Below are 14,091 nucleotides of genomic sequence, written 5' to 3' on the forward strand. Positions count from 1 at the left end.
CAGGGAGCTGTGTGACATGGTTCATCACTATGTGTGTGTGTGTGTGTGATATGACAGGTGTTGTGTGTTGCAGGGAGCTGTGTGACATGGTTCATCACTATGTGTGTATGTGTGTGTGATATGACAGGTGTTGTGTGTTGCAGGGAGCTGTGTGACATGGTTCATCACTATGTGTGTATGTGTGTGTGATATGACAGGTGTTGTGTGTTGCAGGGAGCTGTGTGACATGGTTCATCACTATGTGTGTATGTGTGTGTGATATGACAGGTGTTGTGTGTTGCAGGGAGCTGTGTGACATGGTTCATCACTATGTGTGTATGTGTGTGTGATATGACAGGTGTTGTGTGTTGCAGGGAGCTGTGTGACATGGTTCATCACTATGTGTGTATGTGTGTGTGATATGACAGGTGTTGTGTGTTGCAGGGAGCTGTGTGACATGGTTCATCACTATGTGTGTATGTGTGTGTGATATGACAGGTGTTGTGTGTTGCAGGGAGCTGTGTGACATGGTTCATCACTATGTGTGTGTGTGTGTGATATGACAGGTGTTGTGTGTGGCAGGGAGCTGTGTGACATGGTTCATCACTATGTGTGTGTGTGTGTGTGATATGACAGGTGTTGTGTGTGGCAGGGAGCTGTGTGACATGGTTCATCACTATGTGTGTATGTGTGTGTGATATGACAGGTGTTGTGTGTGGCAGGGAGCTGTGTGACATGGTTCATCACTATGGAGGACAGGTGTACCTGGATGGAGCCAACATGAACGCTCAGGTAAACAGACAGCCAGTGCTGTTGGGGCCATGGCATTTTGGGCTACATGTGTATGTGTGTATGATATGGGTATGTTCACGTACATGTGTGTGTATATTTGTGTGTGTGTGTGTCATATGTTGTGCCATATGTGTGTGGGTTTAGGTAAACAGCTTATGCTATTGAGCAGTGTTAAGGGGGAAGGTGTGTGTGTGTGTGTGTGTTTGTGTGTGTGTGTGTTCAGGTAAACAGCTTAGTCTTCACTTTCTCCATCTCTCTGTTGACAAGTTGTCATGAATTTGTCTGTCACCTTCTGAATCACAGCTGTGCGTACATGTGAATGACTGATGTGAAAACACTTTGATTTGCTCTACACATTTGTTGCCATGGGTGCTTTTCCAGTGCGCTAAGTGAGTGTTGTGCACGGGGCATCAGTTTATCGTCTTGTTAAAATGACTAGATGCTGTTTGATTTTCCAGTCAGACGTGGGAGAAAGGATGAATGCAGGACTCTGTTTTTGTTTCCATGGACAATGTAATTGGCAGACAGGCGTCTTGACCGTTCTGTTTTTGTTTTCATGGACAATGTAATTGGCAGACAGGCGTCTTGACCGTTCTGTTTTTGTTTTCATGGACAATGTAATTGGCAGACAGGCGTCTTGACCGTTCTGTTTTTGTTTCCATGGACAATGTAATTGGCAGACAGGCGTCTTGACCGTTCTGTTTTTGTTTCCATGGACAATGTAATTGGCAGACAGGCGTCTTGACCATTCTGTTTTTGTTTCCATGGACAATGTAATTGGCAGACAGGCGTCTTGACCGTTCTGTTTTTGTTTCCATGGACAATGTAATTGGCAGACAGGCGTCTTGACCGTTCTGTTTTTGTTTCCATGGACAATGTAATTGGCAGACAGGCGTCTTGACCGTTCTGTTTTTGTTTCCATGGACAATGTAATTGGCAGACAGGCGTCTTGACCGTTCTGTTTTTGTTTCCATGGACAATGTAATTGGCAGACAGGCGTCTTGACCATTCTGTTTTTGTTTCCATGGACAATGTAATTGGCAGACAGGCGTCTTGACCATTCTGCCTCCTTGTGCAATAATCATTCATGGTGATGAGAACAGGAATACACCGTAAAGCCATGGCTTCGTTGTGTGTGTTGGACAGGTGGGCATATGTCGGCCAGGTGACTATGGCTCAGACGTGTCTCACCTGAACTTGCACAAAACTTTCTGCATCCCGCATGGAGGGGGGGGCCCAGGTGCCGGACCCATCGGAGTGTGAGTTGTTCCCCTTTTTTCTTACGTTCTTCACACAGCTTGCATTCAGAAAACATACAAGTTTTCCCACATTTTCTTCCATGCACTCATAACACAGCTTGCATTAAAAAAAGAAAAAGAAACATGTGAGTTTTTCTCCTTTTTTTCCCTTATGCACTTAACACACTGCCACTTGGATTGAGAAAACATCAGTTCTTCCCCCATTTTTCCCTTATGCACTAAACACTGCCATTTGGATTGAGAAAACATGAGTTCTTCCCCCATTTTTCCCTTATGCACTAAACACTGCCATTTGGATTGAGAAAACACCAGTTTTTCCCCCATTTTTTCCCTTATGCACTAAACACTGCCATTTGGATTGAGAAAACATCACTTCTTCCCCCATTTTTTTCTTATGCACTAAACACTGCCATTTGGATTGAGTAAACATGAGTTCTTCCCCCATTTTTCCCTTATGCACTAAACACTGCCATTTGGATTGAGAAAACATCAGTTCTTCCCCCATTTTTTCCTTATGCACTAAACACTGCCATTTGGATTTAGAAAACATCACTTCTTCCCCCATTTTTTCCCTTATGCACTAAACACTGCCATTTGGATTGAGAAAACATCACTTCTTCCCCCATTTTTTCCTTTATGCACTAAACACTGCCATTTGGATTGAGAAAACATGAGTTCTTCCCCCATTTTTTCCTTATGCACTAAACACTGCCATTTGGATTGAGAAAACATCAGTTCTTCCCCCATTTTTTCCTTATGCACTAAACACTGCCATTTGGATTGAGAAAACATCACTTCTTCCCCCATTTTTCCCTTATGCACTAAACACTGCCATTTGGATTGAGAAAACATCAGTTCTTCCCCCATTTTTTCCTTATGCACTAAACACTGCCATTTGGATTGAGAAAACATGAGTTCTTCCCCCATTTTTCCCTTATGCACTAAACACTGCCATTTGGATTGAGAAAACATCAGTTCTTCCCCCATTTTTCCCTTATGCACTAAACACTGCCATTTGGATTGAGAAAACATCACTTCTTCCCCCATTTTTCCCTTATGCACTAAACACTGCCATTTGGATTGAGAAAACATGAGTTCTTCCCCCATTTTTTCCATACGCTTCTGACACTGCTTGCATTCAGAAAACATGTGTCTTCGCTCTTTCCCTCACAACTATTTTATTATGTTTATTCCTCTGTTTACAAACAAGGCAACAGCATTTTTCATGGGGAAATGAAAATAATTCATGGATATAATCATAGAGGAAATAATCATAGCTTCAGTTTTGTCATCATTTAACTTTAGTTTGTTGCATGTCATCCAGGATTTAACATCAAGAATACAATCCTGCATTGACAGAATCAGACTGTGTACTTGGTTTTGTTCTGCAGACTTTTGTAGCTGAGTATCATCAGCTAAAGAGTGGTGAAGAACAGAATGGCCAGAAATGACATCAGAAAAAGGAGCAGTGTACAGAACGAACAGAACGGGGCCCAGGACAGAGTCTTGTGGCACACCATAAGAGATCAGGGCTGGATCAGACTGTTACTAACAGAGACAATCTGGAAGCGGTTGGATAGGTATCAAGAAAACCACAGACAATCTGGAAGCAGTTGGATGGGAATGAAGAAAACCAGCTCAGAACTGTTGAGTGAATCAAAAAACATGTTCAAGTCTGGAAAGGAGTATGCTGTGGTCTACTGTGTCAAATGCAGCCGACAGATCAAGGAAAGTTAACACAGACAGTTTACCTTCATCAACAGACAGTTACAGGTCATTAACTACTTTCAACACAGCAGTTTCAGTGCTATGGGCAGATCTATATGCTGACTGAAAAGAAGAGAACAGGTTGTTTAATGCTAAATGGTCTGAAAGATGGGAGAGAACCATTTTTTCAATAATTTTGGACACAAAAGCAAGGCTGGATACAGGGCGAAAACTTTTGAGGTCATTGTGATCCAGAGAGGCTTTCTTTAGCAGTGGCTTAACAAGTGCAGTTTTGTATACATCTGGGAAGACACCAGAAATTAAAGAATCATTTCTATTTTTTGTAAGTGCAGGCAAAACGACGTCCAAACACTCATACAGCAGTGGTGTGGAAAGGGGTCCAGGTCACATGTTTTTGGAGCAGACTTTTTCAACAAACTAAGTCTGTCTCTGAAACAGGTGTGAAAGTAACAAAAGGAACACCTTGAAAATTCTTTTCCCAAGGGATGTGACACAACTGACTGTGAATCCAGTTCTTTCCTGAGGTTAACCGTTTTTTAGCAGAAAAAATCTGAGAAGACACTGGGCATTACTGAAAATGGATAGATAGAGGGAAACAAAGAAGATTTTGTTCTGCCGCCTAGCATCAGACAGTAATGACCCAAATATGATGAACTGAATACTGAATTTCATTTATTCATTCACTTCAAATCAGCCTCAGGCTATTTTTTTATCGACAGAATTTCTCAGCTGAATCTTCTGTCACTCTATCAGGTGGGTTTTTTGTTTGTTTGTTTGTTTGTTTTAATTTGTGCTTGCCGAAAGCATTTTTTTTTATGTGAAGCTCGATGCAGATTGTGCAGAGAAGCATTCCAGAATGACATGAGCACGAGGCAAACTCCTGCAGCCATCTGTCCTGAACTTGACTCTTTCCGTACGGCCTGGCAGTGTCTTCATTCTGTCAGTTCACATTGGGGAGCCAGCCATCTGTCCTGAACTTGACTCTTTCCGTACGGCCTGGCAGTGTCTTCATTCTGTCAGTTCACATTGGGGAGCCAGCCATCTGTCCTGAACTTGACTCTTTCCGTACGGCCTGGCAGTGTCTTCATTCTGTCAGTTCAGATTGGGGAGCCAGCCATCTGTCCTGAACTTGACTCTTTCCGTACGGCCTGGCAGTGTCTTCATTCTGTCAGTTCACATTGGGGGAGCCAGCCATCTGTCCTGAACTTGACTCTTTCAGTACAGCCTGGCAGTGTCTTCATTCTGTCAGTTCACATTGGGGGAGCCAGCCATCTGTCCTGAACTTGACTCTTTCCGTACGGCCTGGCAGTGTCTTCATTCTCAGTCAGTTCACATTGGGGAGCCAGCCATCTGTCCTGAACTTGACTCTTTCCGTACGGCCTGGCAGTGTCTTCATTCTGTCAGTTCACATTGGGGAGCATTTGCCGAGGTCAAAGGCCCCGCAGCTGATGTTTCAACGATAATATGTTCAGAATCTCTGCTGGTACAGCTTTTAGTTGAGAAGCATGTATTTCTGGTCTAGCCAGTGCACCATGGCATTTTCAGCATTTGTATGGAATGATTTACGGTTGAGCGAATGCGTTCTGTGCACTGGGTAAACTATCTGTCTCTGGTATTCAGGTAAGGAAAACAATTCTGCTAGGCAGGTTTATCGTCTGCTACAGCTGTCTGCCAATACTTGCCAGTTTCAAAGTTTGTTTTTTTTTCTTTACTAGAGAAAAAGTGTGCTTCGTTATGATGCACATAGCGAAAATAATATGCACCAAAACAGTGTGCACCAAAACAATGTGCACCAAAACAGTGTGCACCAAAACAGTGTGCACCAAAACAGTGTGCACCAAAACAATGTGCACCAAAACAGTGTGCACCAAAACAGTGTGCACCAAAACAATGTGCACCAAAACAGTGTGCACCAAAACAGTGTGCACCAAAACAATGTGCACCAAAACAGTGTGCACCAAAACAGTGTGCACCAAAACAGTGTGCACCAAAACAATGTGCACCAAAACAATGTGCACCAAAACAGTGTGCACCAAAATAATGTGCACCAAAACAGTGTGCACCAAAACAGTGTGCACCAAAACAATGTGCACCAAAACAGTGTGCACCAAAACAGTGTGCACCAAAATAATGTGCACCAAAACAGTGTGCACCAAAACAGTGTGCACCAAAACAATGTGCACCAAAACAGTGTGCACCAAAACAGTGTGCACCAAAACAGTGTGCACCAAAACAGTGTGCACCAAAACAGTGTGCACCAAAACAGTGTGCACCAAAACAGTGTGCACCAAAACAATGTGCACCAAAACAGTGTGCACCAAAACAGTGTGCACCAAAACAATGTGCACCAAAACAATGTGCACCAAAACAGTGTGCACCAAAACAGTGTGCACCAAAACAATGTGCACCAAAACAATGTGCACCAAAACAGTGTGCACCAAAATAATGTGCACCAAAACAATGTGCACCAAAACAGTGTGCACCAAAACAATGTGCACCAAAACAATGTGCACCAAAACAGTGTGCACCAAAACAATGTGCACCAAAACAGTGTGCACCAAAACAATGTGCACCAAAACAGTGTGCACCAAAACAATGTGCACCAAAACAGTGTGCACCAAAACAGTGTGCACCAAAATAATGTGCACCAAAACAATATGAACCAAAACAATGTGCACCAAAACAATGTGCACCAAAATAATGTGCACCAAAACAATATGCACCAAAATAATGTGCACCAAAACAATGTGCACCAAAACAATGTGCACCAAAACAATGTGCACCAAAACAATGTGCACCAAAATAATGTGCACCAAAACAATGTGCACCAAAACAGTGTGCACCAAAATTGAAATCTGTGCTTCTTTTACGCACTTACGTGCATAATTGGAAACACTGTCTTGTTTTCAGAATCGTGAGTTTGAAACAGGTAGCCATGTTATTTGCATATGATATTAAAAAACAGTCCTTGGTGTTTCAGAATCCAGAGTTTATTGTTCATATACAAACATTAGAGACAGTGCGATGGAATGGTGATGTCACACAGGAAGAAGCACCTAAGGCCTTTCCTGCCCTCCCACCCAGTGGTCCCTCCCATCGGAACCTTCGGTCCGGGCACCGCCTCTTTCGGCAGCGTGTCGTCAGCTCCCTTTGGGTCCAGCTCCATCCTGCCCATCTCGTGGGGCTACATCAAAATGATGGGGGCTCAGGGTCTGCGCCACGCCTCGCAGGTGGCCATCCTCAACGCCAACTACATGAGCCGGCGGCTGAACGGCTACTACAACACGCTGTTCACCAATGGAGAAGGTTGGTCAAGGGGGGGTGTGTGTACTGATGGTCGTGGTGATGATTTGTGTTATGTGGTGTCATGTTATATTTTACTGTGTATTGTGTTGTATTTTACTGTGTATTGTGTTGTGTCCGTACTGTATTGTACTGTGTATTGTGTTGTGTTGTTTTGTGTTGTATTGTACTGTGTATTGTGTTGTATTTTACTGTGTATTGTGTTCTGTCCGTACTGTATTGTACTGTGTATTGTGTTCTGTCCGTACTGTATTGTACTGTGTATTGTGTTCTGTCCGTACTGTATTGTACTGTGTATTGTGTTCTGTCCGTACTGTATTGTACTGTGTATTGTATTGTGTTGTTTTGTGTTGTATTGTACTGTGTATTGTATTGTGTTGTTTTGTGTTGTATTGTACTGTGTATTGTATTGTGTTGTTTTGTGTTGTATTGTACTGTGTATTGTATTGTGTTGTTTTGTGTTGTATTGTATTGTACTGTGTATTGTATTGTGTTGTTTTGTGTTGTATTGTACTGTGTATTGTATTGTGTTGTTTTGTGTTGTATTGTATTGTACTGTGTATTGTATTGTGTTGTATTTTACTGTGTACTGTGTTGTGTTGTGTCCGTACTGTATTGTACTGTGTATTGTATTGTGTTGTGTCATGTTATATTTTACTGTATATTGTGTCATAGTGTATGTGTTGTGTTATATTGTATTGTACTGTATATTGTGTTGTGTCATATTGTATTTTACTGTGTATTGTATTGTAACGTGTTGTGTTGAATTGTATTTTACTGTGTATTGTGTTGTGTCGTATTGTATTATACTGTGTAGTGTATTGTGTCAGATTGTATTGTACTGTGTATTGTACTGTGTACTGTATTGTGTTGTATTGAGTTGTTATTGTATCATACTGTGTTGTGTTGAGTTGTTATTGTATCATACTGTGTTGTGTTGTTATTGTATCATACTGTGTTGTGTTGAGTTGTTATTGTATCATACTGTGTTGTGTTGAGTTGTTATTGTATCATACTGTGTTGTGTTGAGTTGTTATTGTATCATACTGTGTTGTGTTGAGTTGTTATTGTATCATACTGTGTTGAGTTGTTATTGTATCATACTGTGTTGAGTTGTTATTGTATCATACTGTGTTGTGTTGAGTTGTTATTGTATCATACTGTGTTGTGTTGAGTTGTTATTGTATCATACTGTGTTGTGTTGTTATTGTATCATACTGTGTTGTGTTGTATGACATACTGTTGATTGTTATATCAACTGTGTTATATCATCGTGTTGTGTTGTATTGTATCATACTGTGTTGTGTTGGTTGTTATTGTATCATACGTGTTGTATTTGTGTTATTGTATCATACTGTTGTTTGGTTGTTATTGTATCATACTGTGTTGTGGTATACTGTTGTTGAGTTGTATTGTATCATACTGTGTGTGTGTTGTTATTGTATCATACTGTGTTTGTGAGTTGTTATTGTATCATACTGTGTTGTGTTGTTATTGTATCATACTGTGTTGTATGAGTTGTTATTGTATCATACTGTGTTGTGTGGTGTATTGACATCTGTTTGTTGATTGTATCATACTGTGTGTGTTGTTGTTTATTGTATCATACTGTGTTATGTTGAGTTGTTATTGTATCATACTGTGTTTGTGATTGTATGTTTATGTGTATGTTGAGTTGTTATTGTATCATACTGTGTTGTGTTGAGTTGTTATTGTATCATACTGTGTTATGTTGTGTTGTTATTGTATCATACTGTGTTGTGTTGTTATTGTATCATACTGTGTTGTGTTGTGTTGTTATTGTATCATACTGTGTTATGTTGAGTTGTTATTGTATCATACTGTGTTGTGTTGAGTTGTTATTGTATCATACTGTGTTGTGTTGTTATTGTATCATACTGTGTTGTATTGAGTTGTTATTGTATCATACTGTGTTGTGTTGTTATTGTATCATACTGTGTTGTGTTGAGTTGTTATTGTATCATACTGTGTTGTGTTGAGTTGTTATTGTATCATACTGTGTTGTGTTGTTATTGTATCATACTGTGTTGTGTTGTTATTGTATCATACTGTGTTGTATTGAGTTGTTATTGTATCATACTGTGTTGTGTTGAGTTGTTATTGTATCATACTGTGTTGTGTTGTGTTGTTATTGTATCATACTGTGTTGTGTTGATTTGTTATTGTATCATACTGTGTTGTGTTGAGTTGTTATTGTATCATACTGTGTTGTGTTGTTATTGTATCATACTGTGTTGTGTTGAGTTGTTATTGTATCATACTGTGTTGTGTTGTGTTGTTATTGTATCATACTGTGTTGTGTTGAGTTGTTATTGTATCATACTGTGTTGTGTTGTTATTGTATCATACTGTGTTGTGTTGTTATTGTATCATACTGTGTTGTGTTGTGTTGTTATTGTATCATACTGTGTTGTGTTGTTATTGTATCATACTGTGTTGTGTTGTGTTGTTATTGTATCATACTGTGTTGTGTTGAGTTGTTATTGTATCATACTGTGTTGTGTTGTGTTGTTATTGTATCATACTGTGTTGTGTTGAGTTGTTATTGTATCATACTGTGTTGTGTTGTTATTGTATCATACTGTGTTGTGTTGAGTTGTTATTGTATCATACTGTGTTGTGTTGTTATTGTATCATACTGTGTTGTGTTGTTATTGTATCATACTGTGTTGTGTTGAGTTGTTATTGTATCATACTGTGTTGTGTTGAGTTGTTATTGTATCATACTGTGTTGTGTTGTTATTGTATCATACTGTGTTGTGTTGTGTTGTTATTGTATCATACTGTGTTGTGTTGAGTTGTTATTGTATCATACTGTGTTGTGTTGTTATTGTATCATACTGTGTTGTGTTGAGTTGTTATTGTATCATACTGTGTTGTTTGTTATTGTATCATACTGTGTTGTGTTGTTATTGTATCATACTGTGTTGTGTTGAGTTGTTATTGTATCATACTGTGTTGTGTTGTTATTGTATCATACTGTGTTGTGTTGAGTTGTTATTGTATCATACTGTGTTGTGTTGAGTTGTTATTGTATCATACTGTGTTGTGTTGAGTTGTTATTGTATCATACTGTGTTGTGTTGTTATTGTATCATACTGTGTTGTTGAGTTGTTATTGTATCATACTGTGTTGTGTTGAGTTGTTATTGTATCATACTGTGTTGTGTTGAGTTGTTATTGTATCATACTGTGTTGTGTTGTTATTGTATCATACTGTGTTGTGTTGAGTTGTTATTGTATCATACTGTGTTGTGTTGAGTTGTTATTGTATCATACTGTGTTGTGTTGAGTTGTTATTGTATCATACTGTGTTGTGTTGAGTTGTTATTGTATCATACTGTGTTGTGTTGAGTTGTTATTGTATCATACTGTGTTGTGTTGTTATTGTATCATACTGTGTTGTGTTGTTGTTATTGTATCATACTGTGTTGTGTTGAGTTGTTATTGTATCATACTGTGTTGTGTTGTTATTGTATCATACTGTGTTGTGTTGTTATTGTATCATACTGTGTTGTGTTGTTATTGTATCATACTGTGTTGTGTTGAGTTGTTATTGTATCATACTGTGTTGTGTGTTGTTATTGTATCATACTGTGTTGTGTTGAGTTGTTATTGTATCATACTGTGTTGTGTTGTTATTGTATCATACTGTGTTGTGTTGAGTTGTTATTGTATCATACTGTGTTGTGTTGAGTTGTTATTGTATCATACTGTGTTGTGTTGTTATTGTATCATACTGTGTTGTGTTGAGTTGTTATTGTATCATACTGTGTTGTGTTGTTATTGTATCATACTGTGTTGTGTTGAGTTGTTATTGTATCATACTGTGTTGTGTTGTTATTGTATCATACTGTGTTGTGTTGAGTTGTTATTGTATCATACTGTGTTGTGTTGTTATTGTATCATACTGTGTTGTGTTGAGTTGTTATTGTATCATACTGTGTTGTGTTGTGTTGTTATTGTATCATACTGTGTTGAGTTGTTATTGTATCATACTGTGTTGTGTTGTGTTGTTATTGTATCATACTGTGTTGTGTTGAGTTGTTATTGTATCATACTGTGTTGTGTTGTGTTGTTATTGTATCATACTGTGTTGTGTTGTTATTGTATCATACTGTGTTGTATTGAGTTGTTATTGTATCATACTGTGTTGTGTTGAGTTGTTATTGTATCATACTGTGTTATGTTGTGTTGTTATTGTATCATACTGTGTTGTGTTGAGTTGTTATTGTATCATACTGTGTTGTGTTGTGTTGTTATTGTATCATACTGTGTTGAGTTGTGTTGTTATTGTATCATACTGTGTTGTGTTGTTATTGTATCATACTGTGTTGTGTTGTTATTGTATCATACTGTGTTGTGTTGAGTTGTTATTGTATCATACTGTGTTGTGTTGTGTTGTTATTGTATCATACTGTGTTGTGTTGAGTTGTTATTGTATCATACTGTGTTGTGTTGAGTTGTTATTGTATCATACTGTGTTGAGTTGTGTTGTTATTGTATCATACTGTGTTGTGTTGTGTTGTTATTGTATCATACTGTGTTGTGTTGTTATTGTATCATACTGTGTTGTGTTGAGTTGTTATTGTATCATACTGTGTTGTGTTGAGTTGTTATTGTATCATACTGTGTTGTGTTGTGTTGTTATTGTATCATACTGTGTTGTGTTGTTATTGTATCATACTGTGTTGTGTTGTGTTGTTATTGTATCATACTGTGTTGAGTTGTGTTGTTATTGTATCATACTGTGTTGTGTTGTGTTGTTATTGTATCATACTGTGTTGAGTTGTTATTGTATCATACTGTGTTGAGTTGTTATTGTATCATACTGTGTTGTGTTGTGTTGTTATTGTATCATACTGTGTTGTGTTGAGTTGTTATTGTATCATACTGTGTTGTGTTGTGTTGTTATTGTATCATACTGTGTTGTGTTGAGTTGTTATTGTATCATACTGTGTTGTGTTGAGTTGTTATTGTATCATACTGTGTTGAGTTGTTATTGTATCATACTGTGTTGTGTTGTGTTGTTATTGTATCATACTGTGTTGTGTTGTGTTGTTATTGTATCATACTGTGTTGAGTTGTGTTGTTATTGTATCATACTGTGTTGTGTTGAGTTGTTATTGTATCATACTGTGTTGAGTTGTTATTGTATCATACTGTGTTGTGTTGAGTTGTTATTGTATCATACTGTGTTGTGTTGAGTTGTTATTGTATCATACTGTGTTGAGTTGTTATTGTATCATACTGTGTTGAGTTGTTATTGTATCATACTGTGTTGTGTTGTTATTGTATCATACTGTGTTGTGTTGAGTTGTTATTGTATCATACTGTGTTGTGTTGTGTTGTTATTGTATCATACTGTGTTGTATTGAGTTGTTATTGTATCATACTGTGTTGAGTTGTTATTGTATCATACTGTGTTGAGTTGTTATTGTATCATACTGTGTTGTGTTGTTATTGTATCATACTGTGTTGAGTTGTTATTGTATCATACTGTGTTGAGTTGTTATTGTATCATACTGTGTTGTGTTGTTATTGTATCATACTGTGTTGTGTTGAGTTGTTATTGTATCATACTGTGTTGTATTGAGTTGTTATTGTATCATACTGTGTTGTATTGAGTTGTTATTGTATCATACTGTGTTGTGTTGAGTTGTTATTGTATCATACTGTGTTGTGTTGTTATTGTATCATACTGTGTTATGTTGAGTTGTTATTGTATCATACTGTGTTGTGTTGAGTTGTTATTGTATCATACTGTGTTGAGTTGTTATTGTATCATACTGTGTTGTGTTGTGTTGTTATTGTATCATACTGTGTTGTGTTGAGTTGTTATTGTATCATACTGTGTTGTATTGAGTTGTTATTGTATCATACTGTGTTGTATTGAGTTGTTATTGTATCATACTGTGTTATGTTGAGTTGTTATTGTATCATACTGTGTTGTGTTGAGTTGTTATTGTATCATACTGTGTTGTGTTTTTATTGTATCATACTGTGTTATGTTGAGTTGTTATTGTATCATACTGTGTTGTGTTGAGTTGTTATTGTATCATACTGTGTTGTGTTGAGTTGTTATTGTATCATACTGTGTTGTGTTGTTATTGTATCATACTGTGTTATGTTGAGTTGTTATTGTATCATACTGTGTTGTGTTGTTATTGTATCATACTGTGTTATGTTGAGTTGTTATTGTATCATACTGTGTTGTGTTGAGTTGTTATTGTATCATACTGTGTTGTGTTGTTATTGTATCATACTGTGTTATGTTGAGTTGTTATTGTATCATACTGTGTTGTGTTGAGTTGTTATTGTATCATACTGTGTTGTGTTGTTATTGTATCATACTGTGTTATGTTGAGTTGTTATTGTATCATACAGTGTTGTGTTGCACTGTATTTGTACTGTGTCCTACTGTTGTATATTGTATATTATATCTGCACTGAATGTCATGGTCATTGTACATGTATCGATTTGTGTCATTTTGTATTGTATTGTATTGTATTGTATCATACTGTGTCATATTGCATTATATTTGTATTGTGTCCATACTGTTTTGTTTTGTATATTATATTTTATTGTATTGTGTTGTGTCTTTTTTGTTGTTGTATTATTGTGTTATATTTCTTTTTTGTCACCACAAAGTCCTGTGTGTAAAGTGTTGGCTGTTCTTCATGGAGAGACCCAGGCTTTGACACACAACACACAGACCTGCAGGAATCTGGTGAACAGTTGTTCACTACAATCAGCTTCGGATCCACTCTGTTTACGCATACCCAGATTCAAGCTCTCGACCGTTGGTCACCGTTCTTTCTCTGTCTCTGGACCTTGCAACTGGAATGAACTTCCTCTTTCGCTTCGTCAAGTCTCCACACTCAGCTCTTTCAAGTCTGGCCTTAAAACCCACCTCTTCCCAGAATAGCCTGCCTTCCCTGCCTCTTCTTTGTCTTCAGTTTCTCCAGTTTTAGAGTTACGCATGCATGTGAATGACTGGTGCGAAAGCG

At 37.9% G+C, this 14,091-nt stretch overlaps 1 protein-coding gene across 1 annotated transcript in view; it reads left to right on the top strand.

Annotated features, from left to right (window-relative positions):
• LOC143294745 (glycine dehydrogenase (decarboxylating), mitochondrial-like) overlaps positions 1-14,091 on the top strand; it is a 101,626-nt gene that overhangs the window by 77,274 nt on the left and 10,261 nt on the right. The window contains exons 16-18 of the mRNA XM_076606203.1: positions 702-771; positions 1,918-2,030; positions 6,805-7,064. Coding sequence (XP_076462318.1) covers positions 702-771; positions 1,918-2,030; positions 6,805-7,064 — 443 coding nt within the window. The remainder of the gene's footprint in view (positions 1-701; positions 772-1,917; positions 2,031-6,804; positions 7,065-14,091) is intronic.

Source organism: Babylonia areolata, chromosome 20, assembly GCF_041734735.1.
Source record: "Babylonia areolata isolate BAREFJ2019XMU chromosome 20, ASM4173473v1, whole genome shotgun sequence".
NCBI classification, from domain to species: Eukaryota; Metazoa; Mollusca; class Gastropoda; order Neogastropoda; family Buccinidae; genus Babylonia; species Babylonia areolata.